Source organism: Triticum urartu, chromosome 2A (assembly GCF_056163025.1).
Source record: "Triticum urartu cultivar PI428250 chromosome 2A, HENAU_Tu73, whole genome shotgun sequence".
Classification (NCBI taxonomy): Eukaryota; Viridiplantae; Streptophyta; class Magnoliopsida; order Poales; family Poaceae; genus Triticum; species Triticum urartu.
In genome coordinates this window covers 539,513,651-539,539,366 of record NC_141874.1, presented here as the reverse complement: position 1 = coordinate 539,539,366, position 25,716 = coordinate 539,513,651, and the positions used below count along the sequence as shown (strand labels likewise).

The following is a 25,716-nucleotide window of genomic DNA, read 5'->3' as shown; positions in this document are numbered from 1 at the left end:
AGGTTTAGGTGGCTCCGTCGACCCCGAGTCACCGTAAACCCTAATGGTTAGGCTTAGGTGGCTCCGTCGACCCCGAGTCACCGTAAACCCTAATGGTTAGGCTTAGGTGGCTCCGTCGACCCTGAGTCACCGTAAACCCTAATGGTTAGGCTTAGGTGGCTTCCTCGACCCCGAGTCACCATAAACCCTAATGGTTAGGCTTAGGTGGCTCCGTCGACCCCGAGTCACCGTCAACCCTAATGGTTAGGTTTAGGTGGCTCCGTCGACCCCGAGTCACCGTAAACCCTAATGGTTAGGCTTAGGTGGCTCCGTCGACCCCGAGTCACCGTAAACCCTAATGGTTAGGCTTAGGTGGCTCCGTCGACCCTGAGTCACCGTAAACCCTAATGGTTAGGCTTAGGTGGCTTCCTCGACCCCGAGTCACCATAAACCCTAATGGTTAGGCTTAGGTGGCTCCGTCGACCCCGAGTCACCGTAAACCCTAATGGTTAGGTTTAGGTGGCTCCGTCGACCCCGAGTCACCGTAAACCCTAATGGTTAGGCTTAGGTGGCTCCGTCGACCCCGAGTCACCGTAAACCCTAATGGTTAGGCTTAGGTGGCTCCGTCGACCCCGAGTCACCGTAAACCCTAATGGTTAGGCTTAGGTGGCTCCGTCGACCCCGAGTCACCGTAAACCCTAATGGTTAGGCTTAGGTGGCTCCGTCGACCCTGAGTCACCGTAAACCCTAATGGTTAGGCTTAGGTGGCTTCCTCGACCCCGAGTCACCATAAACCCTAATGGTTAGGCTTAGGTGGCTCCGTCGACCCTGAGTCACCGTAAACCCTAATGGTTAGGTTTAGGTGGCTCCGTCGACCCCGAGTCACCGTAAACCCTAATGGTTAGGCTTAGGTGGCTCCGTCGACCCCGAGTCACCGTAAACCCTAATGGTTAGGCTTAGGTGGCTCCGTCGACCCCGAGTCACCGTAAACCCTAATGGTTAGGCTTAGGTGGCTCCGTCGACCCCGAGTCACCGTAAACCCTAATGGTTAGGCTTAGGTGGCTTCCTCGACCCCGAGTCACCGTAAACCCTAATGGTTAGGCTTAGGTGGCTTCCTCGACCCCGAGTCACCGTAAACCCTAATGGTTAGGTTTAGGTGGCTCCGTCGACCCCGAGTCACCGTAAACCCTAATGGTTAGGCTTAGGTGGCTCCGTCGACCCCGAGTCACCGTAAACCCTAATGGTTAGTCTTAGGTGGCTCCGTCGACCCTGAGTCACCGTAAACCCTAATGGTTAGGCTTAGGTGAAATTTCGCCCTAATCCCTGCAATCTCTGCATTCTTCTCTCTGAGTTGAGTTTGCAGAGACAGAAACATGGCCTCCCTTGTGCCATCATCTTCACTTGGAGTCAGGATTGGAAATTGATCTTCAGAGCTAGCAACAGTTGCACCTTTAAGCAACAGTTCAACATTCAGAAAACCACCTAAAGGTGAACATTCAGATAACCACCTAAAGTTCAACATTCAGATAATCACCTAAAGTTCAACCACATATCCAGTAGCAAGTTCTACATATCCAGTACTCCACCTCAAGTTCAACATTACAAGCATCAAGTTCAACATTACTAGAGTACTCCACCAGTACTCCACCTCAAGCATCAAGTTCAACCAAAATAACACCACAGTATTTCACATTACATGGCTCCTCCTCCTCCCATGCTAGCATTGAAGTAGGACATCCATCCAGTGTGTGTGCCATCAGTAGGAATGCCAGCATATTGCCTGGGAGCACCTCTTCCAGCTCTTCCTCTGCCTCTGCCAGCTCCTCTTCCAGATGGTGGTGGTGTAGTAGAAGTAGCACCAGCTCCTCTGCCAGCTCCCCTTCCTCTTCCAGATGATGGTGGTGTAGGAGCAGAAGCAGCAGGTCTTGGCTGTCTTGCTGTTGGTGCAGTAGAAGGACCAGCAGCTCTTGGCTGTGAGGTACTTGGAGTAGCCTTGCAAAGAAAAGGAAACAATTAATAATGCTAGAAAGAAATGTACAAGAAAGAAAACATTAGTATATTTGAAGGTGAAAAATTATTACCACATGCTTATTCTTCCTCAAAGCTAGCTCAGGCGTCAACTGTTTAAGACAGTTTGTGTACCTATGCCCTTGGAGACCACAATTGCCACATGTTATGGTCCCCATTCTTGAAGTTTCTTTTGGCTTTGGTACTTCAAATTTGCCCTTGATCCTCTTTTCTTTCCTTCTTCCTCTCTTGATTTTGAATGCAGGTGGTTCTATGTCTGGACCAGGGGTCCTTGTCCAATCATGCTCACCAGGCACAGGAAAGATCATTGGTTCATAAGCTGCAGCATAAAAATCTTTCTTGAAGAATTTGCTGACATAATCCTCTGGTTTCCTTTTAGCCTTGTTTATTGCAGAGATGGCATGGTTGCAAGGTATGCCACTAAGGTCCCACTTCCTGCATCCACATGTCTGAAGTTCCAGGTTGACAGCATGTCTTTGTTGCCCACTTGTAACTTGCCATAAGTTGACCCCTGCCTGTATTGGCTTGCAGTATCTGGCCCTCTCTTTCTCAGCCTCTAGCTTCTCACTGTAATGAGGTGTTATCTCCCATCTTGCTTCCTTAACACTCTCTCTCTTCATGTGCCACCTCACCATCTGCTTATCTTTTATCCCATCACACATTGTCCTTATAGGTTTTCTCCTAACATCTAGAATGTACTTGTTGAACACCTCAGACAAGTTGTTCACTACCAAGTCAGTCTTGCAGTTTGTGTCAAATGCATGCCTTGCCCATGTCTTTTTTGGTATTGCAGTAAGCCACTCCCAAGCTTCCTCACTTTCAGCTCTAAGATCATTCATTGCAATATTAAATTTGTGTTCATTGTAGGCATAGCTAGCATTATCCATGCACTTCTTAAGATCTTCACCCCTAAACCCAGCATTTTGGAAATTTGCATATATATGTCTAAGGCAGAACCTTTGGTTGCAATTTGGAAACACAGCATTCACTGCATACAGTAACCCCTGACACAAACAATATAACAAGTCTAAGCTACATCCTAAAGAAATATGCACCAATGAATTAAATATGCATTCTAATCTACTATAAACACTTGTGCAAAACATAATGAAACTCTAAGCTAATGTAAACACTTCTGCAAAACACATACCTTTTGTCTATCTGACATTATAGTATAAGGTCCAAACTTGCCCACTTCTCCCCCTAGGCAAATTTTCAGTTGGTGTAGAAACCAACACCAACTAGCTTTGTCCTCTTGTCCAACTATGCCAAATGCCAGTGGATATATGTTGTTGTTGCCATCTCTACCAGTGGCAGCAAGGAGTTGAGCACCTGTAGTGAGCTTAATGAAGCACCCATCAACACCTGCATAATCAACATTTCCAAACATTAAATACATTCAAGTGAGAAACAAAATGTAGTACTCTACAATATGTAAATGGTGAACAAGGTTTAGGAACTAACCAATGAATGGCCTACACCCATTGAGAAACCCCTCCCTTGCTCCATTCATGCAAAAGAACATGGCATGGAATCTTGGGCCTGGGTGGGGTATTCTTGCAGTTGGTGTTGGAGTAACAGTAGTGACTATTACTCTGCTCCCAGGGTTTGTGTCCATGACAGTCTGAGCATAGTCTTTAAGCCTAGGATATTGCTTCTTGTGATCTCCTAACACAGCTTCAATAGCTATGTTCTTTGCCCTATATGCCATGCACTTGGGCACATCTACACCATATTTTTCATTGCATGCATCAATTATAGTCTGAATACCAGTAGTTATATCAGATCTAAAGAGATGCTCATATTTCTGTGCTAGCCACTTAGCACTAACCCTGGTGGTCTTTGTGGTACTAGGGCAAGTGTGTTCTAGTCTCATCTTCTTAATTACAAAGGTTTTCTCCCCTTTTATAACTGCTGCCACCATTAAGAAGTGGCATTGTTTATCTGTACACTCAACAATTATCCTCTGATCTGAATTCCTGTGATACCTGAAATTCCTGGCCTGGGTGATGTGCAAATTCAACAAAGCATCTCTGAATTGATGCTGATCCCTAAAACACAACTTCATACACAGTTGCTCATGTGGTTGCTCCAATTTCTCATTATACCACTTCCTAGCAGGCCTTTTCTTTGCCCTACTCTTCCTTTTATTTGGTAGGACAAAAGAGAGTGGCTCAAAACCATCATCATCACTCTCCCTCAACAACCCCTTCTCTTCTTCATCTGATGATGGTCTGAAATCAGGTTCAACCTCTGGTAGCTCACTACAATGTGACCTAGTGGTTGGGCCTCTTCTAACTAGCAGCTTCTGCTTCTTCTTTACAGGTTCAACTATAGTTTCTTCTTGTTGTTCAAAAGTCCTATCTTGTTCTACCTCAAATGGGTCCTCAACTTCAGTGTCACCCTCATAATGCAGCATTTCTTCCTCTTCTGATTGATCATCATCTGATTCTTCCTCTTGTGCTTCTAGCTCTCTCTGTATCTTTCCCTCTTCCACCTCTACATCTTCATCATCAACCATGTAATTAGGGTCACTTCCAATTTGACCATCCTCATCAGAGGCATCACTGTCCTCATAAGCCTCAAATCCTTGATATCCCTCTTCTTCTTCTTCCAAAACTGCTTTCAACTTGTCTGTTGCATTTTTGCTTTCTTGTGTGCAAACACCAGCAGGGTGATGTGTGATACATTGACTGTCAAAGACTACTCCTTCCTTATCAACAGCTAAGATAGGAGGCTCACTAAGATCATAAACAATAGGCTCTTGGTACACCACAGTGGACAAGTCTGGCTTTTCTAAATGCTGCCTCTCAAAATCAGTATCAGGGGGTGGACAAGCCCTGACTAGCAAATTAAGCACCAATTTGTCCTGGATCTTCCTCTTTATCATCTGTAATTCTGCATGACTGTCTACCAAATCCAGCCCTTTCTCTCCTAAAGATGGATTTTCAATGTGAAACAAACAATCATATGCATTAAATCCTTGGGTTTCCATCACTGCAACCAAATTCAGATAAGTAATATCTGAACCACACAGCTTCATCTCCAATGGCTCTCTTGCATCAAAATGGATCCTTACTTCCCAAATGTCTTCATCCAAACTACAGAACAAATTAAATTTCATGTATTCATTATAATTACTCTTAATTTGCAGAGCAACAGTACAGTACAGTGCAATTTAAAGTGACCTGTAAGTCTATTATTTACTAATTGAGCACAATAGCAAAATTTGGAGAGCAACAGTACAGTACAAAACAATTTAAAGTAACAGTACCAGACAGTACAGAACAATTTGGAGAGCCACAATAATCCCAAATTTTTATTGTCATTGAACTAATTTGAGAGTGCAATACACTATGTTACTAGGTTAGTTTAATTGTCCTATACTAGTCACTTCAATTGGATAAAACCTAATCCCCAACTGGATAAAGCAGAAGATGAACAAACCCTAAAAATGCCCAATTGGATAAATCAGAGGAGGAAGAGGACAAGGGTACTTACAGCACGCCGCCAAGTCCATGCGTCAACTCATGGCTGCTGCTAGGGTTCGCCACCCACTGATGCGCCAACCGCAACCGCTGCTCCATGGTGAGTAACATCGACTCCTCGTCGTCGGTCGAGTACGCGGAGCTGGAGTCATCGCCGCCATCCCAGTCGACGCCAGCCGTTCCGCTAGGAGGCCAGAACGGCATCTCACCGCCGTCGTGGACGCCCTCGCCATCGTCGCTGCTTTCGTCCTCCAAAACCATGGCGTCGGCGGGGCGGTGCGGCGGCCGGCAGTCGGGACGCGGGCGGCGGCGACGGAGGAAACGAGCAAGGAGGAGGAGGGGAGGGGAATGGTGCGGCCGGGCTGTAGCTGGTGTGACCGGACCAGGTTGGAGAGCAGCAGCGCACCGGCTCGTCCTAGTCAGTGCGCGGGCACACGCCGATTGGCCAGCGTGGCACCTGACGGGTGGGCCTGAGCTATCGGATCGGGCGTCAATACGTATAAATACGCGTTTTAGCCTAATTTGCAAAAACTTAGACCAATGTTGGTACTGACACGCAAAAATTAGCAATCATGGTACCAATCTACATGTGATGCCCGAATTGTGGTACTTCTGTGCAATTAACTCTGAAGGGAGACGACTGCCTTGGGTCGACCCTGCCGATCCAATGGGTCAATCAGTGCCGGCTCTACTGGACCGATTCCTATACAAGGCCGACCCGACAGACCCGATGGCCTCGATTTTTTGGGTCGGGCCAATGGCCCGACGGGTTGACCCGGCCCGTTCCCATCTTGACAGGTGAGGTTAAGACGAGTGGTGTGCTACTAAGGGCATCTTCAGCCGTTGGCCCCCCAGGGGGCGTCTAAAATCGCCGTCTGGGGGTGAGCCGGCGCAAAAATTGGGCCTGGGGGCGAGTTGGTCCCCAGCCGCCGGTCCCAGGGCCGCCCCCAGGCATGTTTTAAAATAAAAGAAGTTCGGCTTAAACACGATAAAATTCGGCCAAACACGATAAATTTCGGCCAAACACAATAAATTTCGGCACATTTCGGCGAAGTTCGCGGATTTTCATTACATAGCACATATACATAAACTAATCTAAAGGAAAAACTGGCTGAAGTCGCCGCCATCATCGTCGCCGGCCTTCTCCTCCTTGACGCGGGTGCCCCTGCTGGACCCCTGCCCGGCGTCGCCATGGCGAACTGGTGGCGGCGCATCGTCGTCGTCGTCATCGCTGTCGCAGATGACGACGACTCCGCCTTCGTCGCGGCCGCGTCGACGCTCCGCGAAGCGAAGCAGGGCGGCGCGCTGGCGCTCCTTCGCCTTCTCCAGGCGCTCCTTCTCCATCGCTATGGAGTCCCCGCGCGCCCATTCCAGGGACGCGTCGTCGTCGTCGAGCTCCGTCGTCACTGGCGCGGCCGGCTCCTTCTTCACCGGCGCGAGCCCCGGCTCCGTCTTTGGCTTGACGAAGCGCGGAGGAGGAGCCGAAGAGTAGGCGCGCCGCCCGCCCTCGTTGATGATGATGCCGGCGCTGTGAGTGCGCCGGCCGAGCGGCGTCTCCGCCGCGGGCTCGGCCTTGACGCCGAGCAGGGCCGGAGTGCCGGAGGAGTGCGATGAAGATCGGGAGGAGGAAGAAGAGGAGGAGGACCCGAACCTCCTTGGCGCCCATGGCCCGGCGCGTCAGCACGCCCTCGAGGGGGGAATCATTTACGGTGTCCATCTTCATCATCCCGGCGACAACCACGATGAGGAGGGAGTAGTCCACCCTCGGAGTTGAGGGTTTGTACTAGTAGCTATGTGTTTAATCTCTCTCTCCCGTGTTCTTGAGATGTCACGATCTTGATGTATCACGGGCTTTGTTAATATAGTCGGATCATATGGTGTTTTCCCCTCTCTATCTTCTTGTGATGAATTGAGTTTTTCCCTTTGAGATTTCGTGGTTATCAAATTGATTACTTTTATGGATTTGAGAGCGCTTGATATATATCTTGCAATTGAATACTCGTGATGACAATGGGGTATCGTATTGATTCACTTGATATATGTTTTGGCACTCAACTTGCGGATTCCCGCGGTGACATTGGGTAATCTATGCATAGGGGTTGATGCACGTTCTTGTCCTTATTTCTCCGGTAGAAATCTTGGGGTACTATTGTAGTTCTTTGTGTGGATTGAGTTTTATGAATATGAATATGCTTTGGTGTTATTCTAGTACGAACTCTAGGATAGATCGAACGGAAAAAATAGCTTTGCATTATTTTAGTATGAACTCTTGAATAGATCGAACGGAAAGAATAGCTTTGAGGTGGTTTAGTACCCTACAAACAATTCTTATCTTTTGTTCTCCACTAATAGGAACTCAGGAGTGATTCTTCGTTACACTTTGAAGGATAATCATATGATCCAACTATGTTATCATTGTTGAGAGATTGCACTAGTGAAAGTACGAACCCTAGGCCTTGTTTTTAAGCATTGAAATATCGTTTTTGTGCCCGTTTACTATTTGCTACCTTGCTGTTTTTATTTATTCAAATTATAGAAATATATTTCTACCATATGTATTACACTTTTATCACCATCTCTTCACCGAACTAGTGCACCTATACAATTTTCCATTGTATTGGGTGTGTTGGGGACACAAGAGATTTCTTGTATTTGGTTGCAGGGTCGTTTGAGAGAGACCATCTTCATCCTACACCTCTCACGGATTGATAAACCTTAGGTCATCCACTTGAGGGAAAATTGCTACTGTCCTACAAAACTCCGCGCTTGGAGGCCCAACACGTGTCTACAAGAATAAGTTGCGTAGTAGACATCAAGCTCTTTTCTGGCGCCGTTGCTAGGGAGGTGAGTGCTTGAAGGTATATATTTAGATCTTACAATTGAATCTTTTAGTTTCTTGTTTTATCACTAGTTTGGTTTATAAAAATAAAAGTACATAAAAATGGAATTTAGGTTGCATCATATTATTGATCATCTTTATAATGTCTTTCTTGAAAATTATGGTTTGGAAAATTGTGCTCAATTGTTAGAAGAAGAAGTCAATAAAATGTTTGGCACAAAATATTTGAATGATGAGCATGATTGCAATATTGCTAGTATGAATTCTTTGAATATCCATGATGCTAATGATATGCAAAGCCATAAGCTTGGGATGCTATATTTGATGAGTATGATATTTTTAGTTCCCCAAGTTTTGATGAGAAAATTTATTATGATGATTGCACACCTCCTATTTATGATGATTATACTGATGAAAGTGGATTCAGAGATGTCATGACTTTATTTGATGATGAATCCACTATTTTGGAAGAGGCTGCAATTGATTATGACAACAAAGTTGGTATCTATGATGATTATGGTGAGGACATGTATGCTATATTTAATAATGATAACCATGAAACTTTTCATCATTATTTTAATTTTCAATCCCATGATAGTTATTTTGTCGAGTTTGCTCCCAGTACTATTCATGAGAATAAATTTGCTTGTGTGGAGAGTGAGAAAATTTCTATGCTTATGCATCATGAAAAGAATGATTTGTGTGATAGCTATATTTTTTAATTCATTCATGATGCTACTGAAAATTATTATGAGAGAGGAACATTTGCTTGTAGGTATTGCAATAATATCAAGCTTCCCCTCTATGTGTTGAAAATCTTGAAGTTATGCTTGTTTCGCCTTCCTATGCTAGTTGATTATTGTTTCCATAACTTCTTTGCTCACAAAATCCCTATGCATAGGAAGTGGGTTAGACTTAAATGTGCTAGTCATATGCTTCATGATGCTCTCTTTATGTTTCAATTCTTATCTTTTATGCGAGCGTCATTGAAATCATCATGCCTAGCTAAAGGGCATTAAATAAAAGTGCTTGTTGGGAGACAACCCAACACTTTTACCTGCTGTTTTTTTGTGTTCACATGATTAGGCTAATGTAGTAATCATATTTTATTGCTTTTGTTTCAATAAAGTGCCAAGTAAGACCTTCGGGATGGCTTACGGTGATAGTTGATTTGATCTTGCTGAAAAATAGAAACTTTTGCGCTCAAGAAAACAATTTTCATTTTTAACAGAAGCGTGATAAAATGCTAATTATTTTTGAAGAGGATTAATAGACTAATTACTCAGGTTGTCCTAAATTTTCAGAATTTTTGGAGTAGCAGAAGTATGGTTTGAGTACAGATTACTACAGACTGTTCTGTTTTTTGACAGATTCTGTTTTCAATGCATAGTTTGCTTGTTTTCTAGTTTTTATGGCTTATATTGCTCAATATAAATTGTTGAAATGATATGCTACAGTAGGAATTGTTTGGAAACAATTATGAATATTGTCTTTGGCAGTACCAAAAGTGGAATGGTTTGCTCTTTATCACACTAACCCATGTCACAAAGTTCCGTTAAGTTTTGTGTAATTGAAGTTTTCAAGTTTTGGGTGAGATATCGATATGAGGAGAATAAGGAGTGACAATAACCTAAGCTTGGGGATTACCAAGTCACCCCAAGGAAATATTCAAGGAATATCCAAGCAACTAAGCTTGGGGATGCCCCGGAAGGCATCCCCTCTTCCGTCTCCAACATTATCGGTAACCTCACTTGGAGCTATGTTTTCATTCGTCACATGATATGTGTTTTTCTTGGAGCGACATTTTATTTTGTTAGGATTTGCTTGATGTTATTTATAATAATGTTTTGCATCTTTTATTTCAATAAAAGTGGCAATGATAGCCTTCGCCATGCTTATTTTGCAAGTATACATGTTGTTGTTTGAAAACAGAAAGTTTACCGTTGTTGCAAAAATTTCCTAGAAAAGTCAGAATGTGATAAAATGTTAAAATTTTTTGACAAATAAGCTCTGATAAATTTCTACAGTTTGGTAAATTTTCATAATCTTTGGAGTTTAATAAGTATTGATAATCTTGCATTCTTTACAGACTGTATTGTTTTGGCAGATTGCTGTTATGTTTGCATTGCTTGCATATGTTTGCTTGTTTAATGATTCTATTTGAGGATAGGTGTATTAAATATGCAGAGGCATTCAGTATGCAATGTTGAATAATAATTTTAGTGATTTTCTATAGTAGAGAATGATAAGGTTTTTGCATTGGTTTATACTAACTTATCTCACGAGTTCTTATTGAGTTTTGTGTGGATGAGGTTATTGAGATTTAGGAAAACGGTGGTATGAAAAGAATTAAGGAGACACAAAAGCTCAAGCTTGGGGATGCCCAAGGCATCCCAAGAGAACATTTCAAGAAGTCTCAAGCATCTAAGCTTGGGGATGCCCCGGTATACATCCCACCTGTTGGGTAACGTAGTAATCTCAAAAAATTTCCTACGCACACGCAAGATCATGGTGATGCATAGCAACGAGAGGGGGGAGTTTCCTCCATGTACCCTCGTAGACCGTTAAGCGGAAGCGTTATGACAACGCGGTTGATGTAGTCGTACGTCTTCACGATCGACCGATCCTCAGTACCGAACGTACGACACCTCCGTGTTCAGCACACGTTCAGCTCGGTGACGTCTTGCAAACTCGTGATCCAGTAGAGCTCGGGGAAGAGTTTCGTTAGGACGACGGCGTGGTGAAAATGTTGATGAAGCTACCGTTGCAGGGATTCACCTAAGCACCGCTACAGTATAACCGAGGTGGGTTATGGTGGAGGGGGGCACCGCACACGGCTAGGAGAGATCAATGATCAACTTGTGTGTCTAGAGGTGCCCCCTGCCCCTGTATATAAAGGAGCAAGGGGGGAGGCCGGCCGGCCCTAGAGGGCACGCCAGGAGGAGGAATCCTCCTCCTAGTAGGAGTAGGATTCCCCTCTTTCCTACTCCTATTAGGAGGGGGAAAGGAAGGGGAGAAGGAGAAGGAAAGGGGGGCGCCGCCCCCCTCTCCTAGTCCAATTCGGACCAGAGGGGGAGGGGGCGCGCGGCCTGCTCTGTCCGGCCCCTCTCTCTCTCCACTAGGGCCCAATAAGGCCCATTAACCCGGGGGGGGTTCCGGTAACCCCTCTAGCACTCTGGTAAAATCCCGATTTCACTCGGAAGTCTTCCGATGTCCAAATGTAGGCTTCCAATATATCAATCTTTATGTCTCGACCATTTCGAGACTCCTCGTCATGTACGCGATCATATCCAAGACTCCGAACTACCTTCGGTACATCAAAACATATAAACTCATAATACCGATTGTCACAGGACTTTCAGCGTGCGGACCCTACGGGTTCGAGAACTATGTAGACATGACCGAGACATGTCTCCGGTCAATAAACAATAGCGGAACCTAGATGCTCATATTGGTTCCTACATATTCTACGAAGATCTTTATCGGTCAAACCGCATAACAATATACGTTGTTCCCTTTGTCATCGGTATGTTACTTGCCCGAGATTCGATCGTCGGTATCCTAATACCAGCTCAATCTCGTTACCGGCAAGTCTCTTTACTCATTCCATAATGCAATATCCCGCAACTAACTCATTAGTCACATTGCTTGCAAGGCTTATAGTGATGTGCATTACCGAGAGGGCCCAGAGATACCTCTCCGACAATCGGAGTGACAAATCCTATTCTTGATTTATGCCAACTCCACGAACACCGTCGGAGACACCTGTAGAGCACCTTTATAATCACCCAGTTACGTTGTGACGTTTGGTGGCACACAAAGTGTTCCTCCGGTATTCGGGAGTTGCATAATCTCATAGTCATAGGAACATGTATAAGTCATGAAGAAAGCAATAGCAGTAAACTTAAACGATCAAGTGCTAAGCTAACGAAATGGGTCAAGTCAATCACATCATTATCTAATGATGTGATCCCATTAATCAAATAAAAACTCATGTCTATGGCTAGGAAACTTAACTATCTTTGATTCAACGTGCTAGTCAAGTAGAGGCATACTAGTGACACTTTGTTTGTCTATGTATTCACACATGTACTAAGTTTTCGGTTAATACAATTCTATAATGAATAATAAACATTTATCATGATATAAGGAAATAAATAATAAATTTATTATTGCCTCTAGGGCATATTTCCTTCAGTCTCCCACTTGCACTAGAGTCAATAATCTAGTTCACATCTTTATGTGATTAGTTCACATCTCCATGTGACTAACACTCAGAAGGTTTACTAGAGTCAATAATCTAGTTCACATCGCGATGTGATTAACACCGAAAGAGTGATCATATTTTGCTTGTGAGAGGAATTTAGTCAACGGGTCTGCCACATTCAGAGCCGTATGTATTTTGCAAATTTTCTATGTCTACAATGCTTTGCACGGAGCTTCCCTAGCTAATTTCTCCCACTTTCAATATGTATCGAGATCGAGACTTAGAGTCATCTAGATCGATGTAAAAAGCTTGCATCGACGTAACTCTTTACGACGAACTCTTTTATCACCTCCATAACCGAAAAATATTTCCATAGTCCTCTAAGGATAATTTTGACCGCTGTCCAGTGATCTACTCCTAGATCACTATTGTACTCCCTTGCCAGAATGATGCTAAGGTATACAATAGGACTGGTTAACAGCATAGCATACTTTATAGAACCTATGACTGAATCATAGGGAATGACTTTTCATTCTCTTTCTATTTTCTGCTGTGGTCGGGTTTTGAGTCTTTACTCAACTTCACACCTTGCAACACAGGCAAGAACTCCTTCTTTGACTGTTCCATTTTGAACTACTTCAAAATCTTGTCAAGGTATGTACTCATTGAAAAACTTATCAAGCGTCTTGATCTATCTCTATAGATCTTGATGATCAATGTGTAAGCAGCTTCATCGAGGTCTTTTGTTGAAAAACTCTTTTCAAACATTCCTTTATGCTTTCCAGAAAATTCTATATTATTTTCGGTCAACAATATGTCATTCACATATACTTATCAGAAATGCTGTAGTGCTCCCACTCACTTTCTTGTAAATACAGGCTTCACCGCGAGTCTGTATAAAACCATATGCTTTGATCACTTTATCAAAGCATATATTCCAACTCCGAGATGCTTGTACCAGTCCATAGATGGATCGCTGGAGCTTGCTCATTTTGTTAGCACCTTTTAGGATCGACAAAACCTTCTGGTTGCATCATATACAACTCTTCTTTAAGAAATCCATGAAGGAATACCGTTTTGACATCCATTTGCCAGATTTCATAAAATGCGGCAATTGCTAACATGATTTGGACACACTTTTAAGCATCGATACGAGTGAGAAAATCTCATCGTAGTCAACACCTTGAACTTGTCGAAAACATTTTGCGACAATTCGAGCTTTGTAGATAGTAACACTACTATCAGCGTCCGTCTTCCTCTTGAAGATCCATTTATTCTTAATGATTCACCGATCATCGGGCAAGTCAATCAAAATCCATACTTTGTTCTCATACATGGATCCCATCTCAGATTTCATGGTCTCAAACCATTTCGCGGATACTGGGCTCATCATCGCTTCCTCATAGTTCGTAGGTTCGTCATGGTCAAGTAACATGACATCCAGAACAGGATTACCGTACCACTCTGGTGCGGATCTCACTCTGGTTTACCTATGAGGTTCGTTAGTAACTTGATCTGAAGTTACATGATCATCATCATTAGCTTCCTCACTAATTGGTGTAGGAGTCACAGGAACAGATTTCTGTGATGAACTACTTTCCAATAAGGGAGCAGGTACAGTTACCTCATCAATTTCTACTTTCCTCCCACTCACTTCTTTCGAGATAAACTCCTTCTCTAGAAAGGATCCATTCTTAGCACCGAATTTCTTGCCTTTGGATCTGTGATAGAAGGTGTACCCAACTGTCTCCTTTGGGTATCCTATGAAGACACATTTCTCCGATCTGGGTTTGAGCTTACCAGGATGAATTTTTTTCACATAAGCAGCGCAACCCCAAACTTTAAGAAACGACAACTTTGGTTTGTTGCCAAACCACAGTTCATATGGCGTCATCTCAACGGATTTAAATGGTGCCCTATTTAACGTGAATGCAGCTGTCTCTAATGCATAACTCCAAAATGATAGTGGTAAATCGGTAAGAGACATCATAGATTGCACCATATCTAATATGATACGGTTACGATGTTCGGACACACCATTACGTTGTGGTGTTCCACGTGGCGTGAGTTGCGAAACTATTCCGAATTGTTTCAAATGAAGACCAAACTCGTAACTCAAATATTCTCCTCCACGATCAGATCATAGAAACTTTATATTCTTGTTACGATGATTTTCCACTTCACTCTGAAATTATTTGAACTTTTCAAATGTTTCAGATTTATGTTTCATCAAGAAGATATACCCATATCTTACTCAAATCATCTGTGAAGGTGATACATCTCCGTCGTATCTACTTTTCCAAACACTTTTGCCCTTGTTTTGGACTCTAACTTGCATGATTTGAATGGAACTAACCCGACTGACGCTGTTTTCAGCAGAATTACCATGGTGTTATTTATGTGCAGAAACAAAAGTTCTCGGAATGACTTGAAACTTCACGGAACATCGTTTCGGAAATAATAAAAATCCTTGCAAAATATGAAGACCAGGGGGCCCACCACCTGTCCACGAGGGTGGGGGCGCGCCCCCCTACCTCGTGGGCCCCCTGGAGCTCCTCCGACCTCAACTCCAACTCTATATATTTGGTTTTGGGGAGAAAAAATCAGAGAGAAGAAATCATCGCGTTTTACGATACGGAGACGCCGCCAAGCCCTAAAGCCTCTCGGGAGGGCTAATCTGGAGTCCGTTCGGGGCTCCGGAGAGGGGAATCCGTCGCCATCGTCATCATCAACCATCCTCCATCACCAATTTCATGATGCTCACCGCCGTGCGTGAGTAATTCCATCGTAGGCTTGCTGGACGGTGATGGATTGGATGAGATTTATCATGTAATCGAGTTAGTTTTGTTAGGGTTTGATCCCTAGTATCCACTATGTTCTGAGATTGATGTTGCTATGACTTTGCTATGCTTAATGCTTGTCACTAGGGCCCGAGTGCCATGATTTCAGATCTGAACCTATTATGTTTTCATCAATATATGAGAGTTCTTGATCCTATCTTGCAAGTCTATAGTCACCTATTATGTGTTATGATCCGTTAACCCCGGAGTGACAATAATCGGGATACTTACCGGTGATGGCCATAGTTTGAGGAGTTCATGTATTCACTATGTGCTAATGCTTTGTTCCGGTACTCTATTAAAAGGAGGCCTTAATATCCCTTAGTTTCCGTTAGGACCCCGCTGCCACGGGAGGGTAGGACAAAAGATGTCATGCAAGTTCTTTTACATAAGCACATATGACTATATTCGAAATACATGCCTACATTACATTGATGAATTGGAGCTAGTTCTGTGTCACCCTAGGTTATGACTGTTATATGATGAACCGCATCCGGCATAATTCTCCATCACCGATCCATTGCCTACGAGCTTTCCATATACTGTTCTTCGCTTATTTACTTTTTCGTTGCTATTGCTATCATCATTACAAAATACCAAAAACATTACTTTTGCTACCGTTACCTTTTGCTACCGCTACCACTACTATCATATTACTTTGCTACTAAACACTTTGCTGCAGATACTAAGTTTTCAGGTGTGGTTGAATTGACGACTCAGCTGCTAATTCTTGAGAATATTCTTTGGCTCCCCTTGTGTCGAATAAATAAATTTGGGTTGAATACTCTACCCTCAAAAACTGTTGAGATCCCCTATACTTGTGGGTTATCAAGACTATTTTTTGGCACCGTTACCGGGGAGCATAGCTCTATTCTTTGAGTCACTTGGGATTTTTATCTGCTTATCATTATGAAGAAGTTGAGAGATCCAAAAACCAAGATTTATCCCTCAACTACAAGGGGAGGTAATGAACTGCCATCTAGCTCTGCACTTGATTCACCTTCTATTTTGAGTAAGCTTGCGACACCTAAACCTGCTTCTGCTATTCGTTCTGATATGTTGCATGTTATTGATGATGCCACTTCTGCTATGCATGATACTTATGATGAAACTACTTCTACACTTGATACTACTATGCCACTTGGTGAATTTCTTGATGAACAACTTGCTAGGGTTAGAGGGAATGAAAATATTGAATCTAATAATATTGATGAAAGTGATGATGAAGACTCACCTGTTATTCCTAAGGGTTATGTTCTTGATAAATAAGCTTCTTTAGCTATTTTAGCTTGCAAAGATAGATACGAAGTCAAGAGGTTATTAGCTAAATGGAAGCAGCAATCTCTTAATGCTAGAATGAAACCTGACCCTGCTTTTGCTACTTCACCTATCTGTGTTACTGATAAGGATTATGAATTCTCTGTTGATCCTGATATAATTACTTTTGTTAAATCTGATCCTTTTCATGGCTATGAATCTGAAACTGTTGTGGCACATCTTACTAAATTAAATGATATAGCCACCCTGTTCACTAACGATGAGAGAACTCGCTACTTTTATATCCTTAAAATATTTCCGTTCTCATTAAAGGGTGATGCTAAGATATGGTTTAATTCTCTTGATCCTCGTTGTGTGCGTAGTCCCCAGGATATGATTTATTACTTCTCTGCTAAATATTTCCCTGCTCATAAGAACCAAGCTGCTTTAAGGGATATATATAATTTTGTGCAAATTGAAGAAGAGAGTCTCCCACAAGCATGGGGGAGGCTTCTCCAATTACTTAATGCTTTGCCTGATCATCCTCTTAAGAAAAATGAAATACTTGATATCTTTTATAATGGACTAACCGATGCTTCCAAAGATTACCTGGATAGTTGTGCTGATTCTGCTTTCAGGGAAAGAACACCGGATGAAGCTGAAATTCTATTGAATAATATGTTGACAAATGAATTTTGAGCGCTTTGCTGAAATGATTAGGCCTATCTTTTTGCGTATGCGATTAACTCATATGCTTAAAATGAATCCTTATGCTAAGTACATGAAAGATATTGTTACAAATAAAAGAAAGATACCGGAAGCTAAAATTTCCACCTTGCTTTCTAATTATACTTTTAAGGGTGGAATACCAAAGAAACTTGGAGATCCAGGAGTACCCACTATACCAAGCTCTATTAAAAGAAACTATGTTAAAACTGCTTTATGTGATCTTGGAGCCGGTGTTAGTGTTATGCCTCTCTCTTTATATCGTAGAATTGATTTGAATAAGTTGACACCTACTAAAATATCTTTGCAAATGGCTGATAAATCAACTGCTATACCTGTCAGTATTTGTGAGGATGTGCGTGTTGTGGTTGCAAACATTACTATTTTAACGGACTTTATTATTCTTGATATTCCTGAGGACGATAGTATGTCTATTATTCTTGGAAGACCCTTTTTGAATACTGCATGGGGCTGTTATTGATTGCACTAAAGGCAATGTCACTTTTCATGTTAATGGTAATGAGCATACGGTACACTTTCCGAGGAAACAACCTCAAGTTCATAGTATCAACTCTATTGGAAAAATTCCATCGATTATATTTGGAGGTTTTGAATTTCCTCTTCCTACTGTCAAGAAGAAATATGATATTCTTATTATTGGGGATGTGCATATCCCCGTTGAGGTAACATAGTGTTATTCGAAATTTCTCCTGAAAGTGCGTTATATCGACTAGAGGGGGGGTGAATAGGCGATTTTTATGAAAGTCTTCAAAACGTGGGAGTTATGAAGACAAACAGTGAAGATTATGCCTCTTACTATGCAGCGGAAGTTAGATTACACTAGGCCAGCCATGGTCATGTATTCAATAGAGTGAAAGCACAATGACAAACAGCTTCAGTGTAATAAGGATCAGGTAGGAAGAAGTTATGAAGCCAAACAGATCATGCATTCACGTTGTGAAGACAAATGATAAAGCAAGCATGCAATGGCTTCACAATGAGTAACAGTAAGAAAAGGAAGTGAAGATGAAACCAGTGACTTGTTGAAGACAATGATATGTTGGACCAGTTCCAGTTGCTGTGACAACTGTACGTCTGGTTGGAGTGGCTAGGTATTTAAACCTTAGGACACACAGTCCCGGACACCCAGTCCTAAACACACAGTTCAGGACACCAAGTCCTCACCGTATTCTCCTTGAGCTAAGGTCACTTAGTCCTCGCCCAATCACTCTGGTAAGTCTTCAAGGTAGACTCCCAAACCTTCACAGACTTCGTTCACTGGCAATCCACAATGTCTCTTGGATGCTCTGAACGTGACGCCTAACCGTCTGGAGGATTCACAGTCCTCAAGTGTAATAAGTCTTCAGATCACACAGACAAGATGACTTAAGTGATGCCCAATTTACTCTGGCTCTGGGTGGTTAGGGCTTTTCTCCTCGCTAGGAATTTTCTCTCAAAGGCTTTGAGGTGGGTTGCTCTCAAACGACAAAAGCCATGCACTGAAATCTGAGCAGCCAACCGTTTATGGTTGTAGGGGGTGGACTATTTATAGCCACTTGGCAACCCGACCTGATTTGTCCGAAATGACCCTGGGTCACTAAGGAACTGACACGTGTCTCAACGGTCAGATTTCGAACTCTCATGGCAACTTTACTTGGGCTACAAGCAAAGCTGACTTGTCCGGCTCTGGACAAGATTCGCTCTCATTGTCTTCACTCGAAGACATAGGTTTTTGATTTAGGCATCACTTCAGTCATTCTGACTTGTTCTCCTGGACCCCGCCTAACAGTACGGTGGTTCCTATGACTCAACACAAAAGAAAAAAGAACTACGAAAGATCTAAGTCTTCGAGCTCCATATGCTTCATAACGTGTCTTCTTTTGTCATAGTCTTCAAAGTGAATATCTTCATGTACCACCTTTGTCTTCAATGTCTTCATACATTTTTAGGGGTCATCTCTGGTAGTAAAACCGAATCAATGAGGGACTTCTACCTGTATTATCCTGCAATTCTCACAAACACATTAGTCCCTCAACTAGGTTTGTCGTCAATACTCCAAAACCAACTAGGGGTTGCACTAGATGCACTTACAATCTCCCCCTTTTTGGTGATTGATGACAAACTAGTTGAAGTTTTCAACGGGGAATGTAGTCTGTGAAATTGTAAAGGATAGGGAATTGTCTTCATAAGTTGCAAGGGCTCCCCCTGAAGATGTGCATATAAGTTAATTTGCTTTTGGAATGCAAATGCACATGGCAGGTTGTACTTGTGGAGATCCACTTCAGCTTATGATGACAATCCACTATGCATGTGAAAGTATATGAAGATAATGACATGCATAATGGAAAATGGGCGTCTGCAGAATGAGATAAGTGCGGAATTTATCGTCGCACATGCGGAATTTATCTTCGCAAACAGAGTGGCAAATGAAGCAAAAACAAGAGTTGTAAACACAAAGCAAAATATAACAAAACATAAGGCACCCGCCCATATTGACCCGCTTGAAGACTATAAACATCATATGCTTCTCCCCCTTTTGTCAGTAATGACCAAAAAGGTTTGAAGACATAGAGTTTTCTACACGTTCCCAGGCGCAGCAGGGTCGATGGAGTTGTTTGGCGGTGCAGAGCTTGGAGGTGCTGAAGCAGGTGGCGGTGATGTAGCATCGTCGTCTTCATCAATGATTCTGGCAGTGACTGTGGCAGCAGATGAAGAAAACTCAGAGTCTTCAAGTGATGGTGTGTTGCGCATCACAACCCTTCTAGGAGGTGTGGTGTCAAACTTGAAGCGCTCTGTGAAGCCATCCACTTCAAGTTCAGCTTCAGTGCATATCATTGAGAGCCCTTTCCATGTACGACGGCACGTTTCATGTGTAACGAAAGCATTCTTGGTGGCTAGGTTTCGAAGACGATTGACATCCACCAAGAGGCTCTTCATCTGACGCTTTAGCCAGTCGTGATGCCTATCTTGCTTTTGGTGAAGGGGCACAAGAAGCTCTCGGTCATTGAGGACACGAGCACGCTTCTTGGGTCTTGGAGCATTTGTGCTGTCTGTGGCTTCAGTAGATGCTGGTGCACGTGTAGTGCCAGCCAACGGATATACCCTGGATATGGCTTCAACACCTTCAACATTCTGCGTGAAGCTCTGGTGTTCTGCATTCTGAAGACTTATCGGTTGCTTGTCAGGCTCAGGATATATTGCTTCAGCAGAGGTATCCACATCTGGCAAGAAGATCTGATGGTTTCGGGCAGAGGGCTGATACGAGATCGCAGAGTGCAGTTTGATCAGCCTCATCACCCAAGGAGCATAGAACTTCAAACCAAATAATTCTGAGCCTGACGCTGCAAGTTGGCGTATGAAGAGATCATGTGCGTTGAAGCATTTGCCATGCAGGATATAGAATATGAGAGTCTTCATTGCACCCTCAATCTTGGCATGTGGTGAGTGTCCCTTAATGGGCCAGAGAGTCCGCCGGATGATGTGATATATGGTCCTGGGCAGATACTCAAAGTCTTCAACGAAGAACTCAGTTGGATAGGGTGCATCCTGAGGCAATGGCTTCATCATTGAGAGCATCTGACTCATATTTGGTTCAGGCCTCTGGAATATGCTCTCAATAGCTTCAGAATGTAGTTGACAGCCTTCCTCGAAGAATTCGCCAGGAGTGGGCAGGCCGGTGAGCTCAATGATATCAAATGCATTGGCTTCATGATGGACATTGCCGGTCATCCACTCTAGGACCCAAGTCTTCGGATCACTGTTGTATCCTTTTATATGGAGAGTGGCATAGAACTGAAGCAGAAGCTCTTCATTCCAGTGCTCTTCATCAGTCACAAACGGCAGCAGACCCACTTGCTTGAAGCAATCCAAGGCTTCCTCTAAGCAGGGCAGACCAGCAATGGCTTCAACCTCAAGGCGCTTGTGCGGAAAGATGCGACCTTGGTTGTATAAGATGCATGAATAATAGCTGCGCTGAGAATAGCTCCAGAACCTGTCTGATACAATCCTTTCCCTTGAATAGGGGTTCTTGGAGCTGTTGAAAAATGTATTGTCTGCCTTGAAGCTGTTAATATCAAAGGAGCCAGGTGCTGATGCAGGACCTGGGAACCTTGGAAGCCTTGGGACTGGCTTCTGGACATGAGGCATGTGCTCAATATGATAATCAGACTATGGACCTGCAGCAGACTCAGGAACAGAAGTGTCTGGCTCAGTAGCTTCGCTGTCCGCTGAAGCATTTGGTGGGGCGGGCTCCACATTGGCTTCAGTGTTTGTGGTGGCAGCCGCAACATTTTCTTCCTCCGCTTGTGTAGTTGGAGGAGCAAACTCAGGCACGTTCTCCTGGAGAACTGCATCTTGATGGAGCGGGGGAGTGGGTTCTGGTGGTGCTTCTTCATTGTCTTCGGCTGATGCAGCCGGAAATTCTGCAGTATGGACTTGAGGCCTAGGACCTTTGCGAAGCCTACGGAATGCAGACGACGCTTGTGGGGTTGGAGTGGGCTGGGCCTCAAGGTCTTCTTCCTCCTGAGGGCGATCCGCCCATGACGCATCTTGTGCCATTGGCGTCAGAGGATGACCAATGCTGATGAGTTCGCTTGTTTCAAGCTGAGGAAGGGCTGCATCATCTTGCACATTGTCCTGGCGACCAATGTCTTCAGCAGCAGTGGTGCCGGCTGCTGGAATATCTTCAGCTTCAGGGGCCTCTGTGGGAGCAGGCTCATGAACTGCCAGCTGACGTTCTGGATTGGGGTGAATGACAGAGAGGGGTTCAACCATCAAGGGCTCTATGGGAGCAGCCCGAGCTTTCTTGATCTTGCGCTTCTTCTTGGTGGGGTCAGAAGGAGAGGCTTCAGAGTGTTTCCTCTTTCTAGCTTCAGCCTCTGCATTCCGTGTCTTTTTGAGCTCTGAAGTGGTTGACCGGCTCTTTGGCTTCGAGCCAATTGTGGCGGTTGGAAAGACAATCGGAGCAGCTTCTTGCCTTGATGCCTCTGGCTCAGCTGGAACAGTCTTCTTCTTTTTCTTTGCGGCCATCTTGGGTTCGATGCCAGGACGCCCAAGTGCCTTGCGCTTTTCGGCCTCATTGTAGGCTTGCACGCATCGTTCAGCCAAAGACTTCATCCGCTCACGTGAACCTTGAGCTTCTGCACGCTTCTTCAGAAAATTTTCCTTTAGCTCATGCAGCATGGTTTTGAAGCTCTTCACTTCCTGCACGCTGAGCCTGGCCATGTGCTTCTTGAACTGAGCCTTTTCATGATCAATTTTCTACTTCAGCTCAACAATGCATTGAGCAATGGCCAGTTCTAAAGCAATTGCGCCTTGGAAGGCGACGCTGAGGCCAACGGGCAGCTGCAGATCTTCGAAGCTGATGTCTGGTGAGGCAAACCATTCATCGATGAAGTTGTGGATGATGGCGACATCAAAGAGAGGCAGATTGTTGAAGATTTCAGCTTCTTCTTTGCTTTTGATAAGCTGCTCTAGAGCGTCATCTCCCAGATCTTCATCGCTTGATAGATCAATGGCTTCGCTGCGCAGAATGGCAGCAGCAGTGAGCTCTTTTCCTTTTTGTTGCTGGGGCTCTTTTTCCTTCTGGGGCTTGGAGACGCGGGATACGTCTTCAGACTGCACAGTGACTTCAGGAGGTGCAGTTTTCAATGGCTTCGCCCTTGAGATTTTTGAGGCAGGGGCCGGCTTTGAAGCTTTTGGTTTCTTCGTCTGCTTTGGCTTCGGCACAGCAGGAGCTTCATCAGACTCAGAGTCAGCTGGAGGGTCATTTACGGCAGTCCCTTGGACTAAGATGTGGGTGATCAGGCCCTCAAGATTGGCAAATGGACCGATGACATTGGGTTCGGCGTCGCGTGTGCCATCTGCCCTTGGTGCGGAGGGACCAGGGTTGAAGTCTAACCCAAATTTCTTCTTGTTTAGCTTCGCTGACTGTTGGGCAAACTGAAAGTTGCGCTTGAAGAGATTGTCGTCACGACACCAGAGGAGTGAAGACGGATGCGCATCATCAGGCTGTGGCCCTCGGACCATGCATGGGTAGAAGCCTTGAGCAATGGCTTCATCTCTGGTCTTGGGTACGAGATTCTTGTATAAGATGTCCCCCCATGGCTTCTTGATGGCACATTTCTCAGCATACTCCTGAGTGACGAAGCGGTATTTGAACCACTGTTCTGCCCAATAGCGTCGAATCCATTGAATTCGGGTCTTGCGCTGCCCATAGCTCTCTTCTGGATCTGTTTTGTACATTTCTGCCAAGTCTTCAGGCAGATCTTTGGAAGTTCCCTCACGTCTCTGTCTGCCCCCCTTCCTTGCTGCTGCTTCTGAAGCCATAAACTTTAACTTGAAAGGCTTCAAAACTTTCGAAGGCTTCAAAGGCTTTCTTTTTCTGGACCAACAGGAACTAGCTTTAGGAGAGTTTATGTGATGCTGTAGGAATTCTGCAAATGAATGCAGACTATGAGAACTGAAGGATTCTCCCACGGACATGTACCTGTGACAGCATTAAGGTGCGAGGGAAGGGGAAGAGGTCATATGCATTCTCAGAAGGTTTTGAAGATTAATCAGTTTAGAAGACATTGACCTCATCGTGCGAAGACATTCACTCATAGATAAGCAGTTGGTTCCAGATTTGTACGAATCCACAGATCAGTACAAGTGAGGAATCTAACTACTTTATGAAGCATAAGTGAATATACTAGGCATGTTATGAGATGCATATTGAGAGATCTAACTTGTGTGAAGATAAACTTCTTATGGTAGAAAGTGACAGAACCATGAGATCAAAAGGGGCTGTAAAAAGAGGTTTTATTTACCACACTTGGAACTGCTAGACGGAAGGGAGTTGATGCCGAGCAGTTCAGTCCTCCGTGCCCTAACTTGGCGACGGAAAACACCTACGGTGATGGCGGAGAGGACGATGTCTGCGGTCGGCGTGAGGACGGCGTTGGAGAGGTTGCGGCAGCGAAGCGCTTCGTCTCCGGCGTCGTCGAGTGCTAGCGGTGGCGCTAGGGTTCGTGCGAGGGTGGAAGAAGGAGATAATGACCACAGTAAGTGTGAATTTATAGGCTCAGGGGCGGCACTGTGCTATTACACAGGTGCCCCTGGCGGTTCGCATCTGAGGAACGCGTGGCCAGTTAGTGGAAGTTTGGGGTTTGTTCCACGTCCCACGCACGCCTAAATTGTCGGGCGGTCGTTCCTGCTTCTCCGGATTTTATGTGGAGGAATGAGCATTGAAAACGGACTTTATGGTTGTCTCTGTATCTTCTGCTGACAAGGACGCAGTGAAGACATTCGACAGTTTCAATAGAATGCATATGACTTGGAGAGATAGAATTTGAGATAGAAAGCATAGAGAGATTGGGGTCCGATCACATTCACTTAGTTCAAAAGATTCAACCAAGAAGACATAGCTATAAGTGAATGCTGTAGAGGACAGAACACTAGTATGTATATATCTATATAATCAACGTAGTGAAGATAATCATGAAGACATGTTGAGTTCGAAGCCAAATCAAATGTGAAGATATTGCAAGATAACGCCATGAGTGAAACACTTCAAAATGGAATGTTTGGTGGTGGCGTTACCCACCGTATAGGAAGTATTAGACCCAGACACGGCGCACAATTATCGTGGCGCTCCGAAGTCAAATTCCACATTAATGTATTCACACTTAGAATGTATGTCTTTATTGATTGAAGATATACTTTACTTTGTGTGTTGCACATCTAAGTCATCAATATGCATAAGTGTTAGGATGTGTGCCTGATCACAGGACATTTGAGGATTCCAAGATATTTAGCTCACACCGTAACTTGCAAAACTTCTTCTCATCCAAGGGCTTGGTGAAGATATCTGCCAATTGCTCTTCAGTGTTGACGTGTATGATATCAATGTCTTCCTTCACAACATGATCTCTGAGAAAGTGATGACGAATTTCAATGTGCTTTGTCTTCGAGTGCTGAACTGGGTTGTTGGCAATCTTGATGGCGCTTTCGTTGTCGCAGTAAAGTGGCACTTGCTTCAGATGAATGCCATAGTCCTTGAGTGTTTGCTTCATCCACAGAAGCTGAGCGCAGCAAGATCCAGCAGCAATGTATTCAGATTCAGCAGTGGAGAGAGATACACAGTTCTGCTTCTTTGAAGACCAACATACAAGTGATCGTCCCAGAAAGTGACATGTGCCTGATGTAGACTTGCGATCAACCTTGTCACCAGCATAATCAGCATCCGAAAATCCAACCAAATCAAACTCTGAGCCCTTTGGATACTATAATCCTAGAGTTGGGGTGTGAGCCAAATATCGAAGAATTCGCTTCACAGCTAAGTGATGCGACTCCTTTGGTGCCGCTTGAAAT

The 25,716-nt window shown here is 44.1% G+C and overlaps 1 protein-coding gene across 1 annotated transcript; it reads right to left on the bottom strand.

Moving 5' to 3' along the window:
- Positions 1 to 1,569: 1,569 nt before the first annotated feature.
- Positions 1,570 to 5,699, bottom strand: LOC147985797 (uncharacterized). The gene is made up of 5 exons (XM_087539935.1): positions 5,509 to 5,699; positions 3,472 to 5,108; positions 3,158 to 3,372; positions 2,061 to 3,011; positions 1,570 to 1,971 (listed from the first exon to the last, which is right to left on the bottom strand). The coding sequence occupies exons 1-5, from the start codon at positions 5,697 to 5,699 to the stop codon at positions 1,672 to 1,674; spliced, it is 3,294 nt and encodes a 1,097-aa protein (XP_087396061.1). The 3' UTR covers positions 1,570 to 1,671.
- Positions 5,700 to 25,716: the final 20,017 nt, after the last annotated feature.

Excerpts from the sequence above, each read along its gene's own strand:
- LOC147985797 (XM_087539935.1), bottom strand. The coding sequence starts at position 5,699 with ATGCCGTTCTGGCCTCCTAGCGGAACGGCTGGCGTCGACTGGGATGGC. Across the intron at positions 5,109-5,508 it reads CATGGACTTGGCGGCGTGCT|TTTGGATGAAGACATTTGGG; the intron begins GTAAGTACCCTT and ends TTTGTTCTGTAG. Across the intron at positions 3,373-3,471 it reads TGGGTGTAGGCCATTCATTG|GTGTTGATGGGTGCTTCATT; the intron begins GTTAGTTCCTAA and ends TTGATTATGCAG.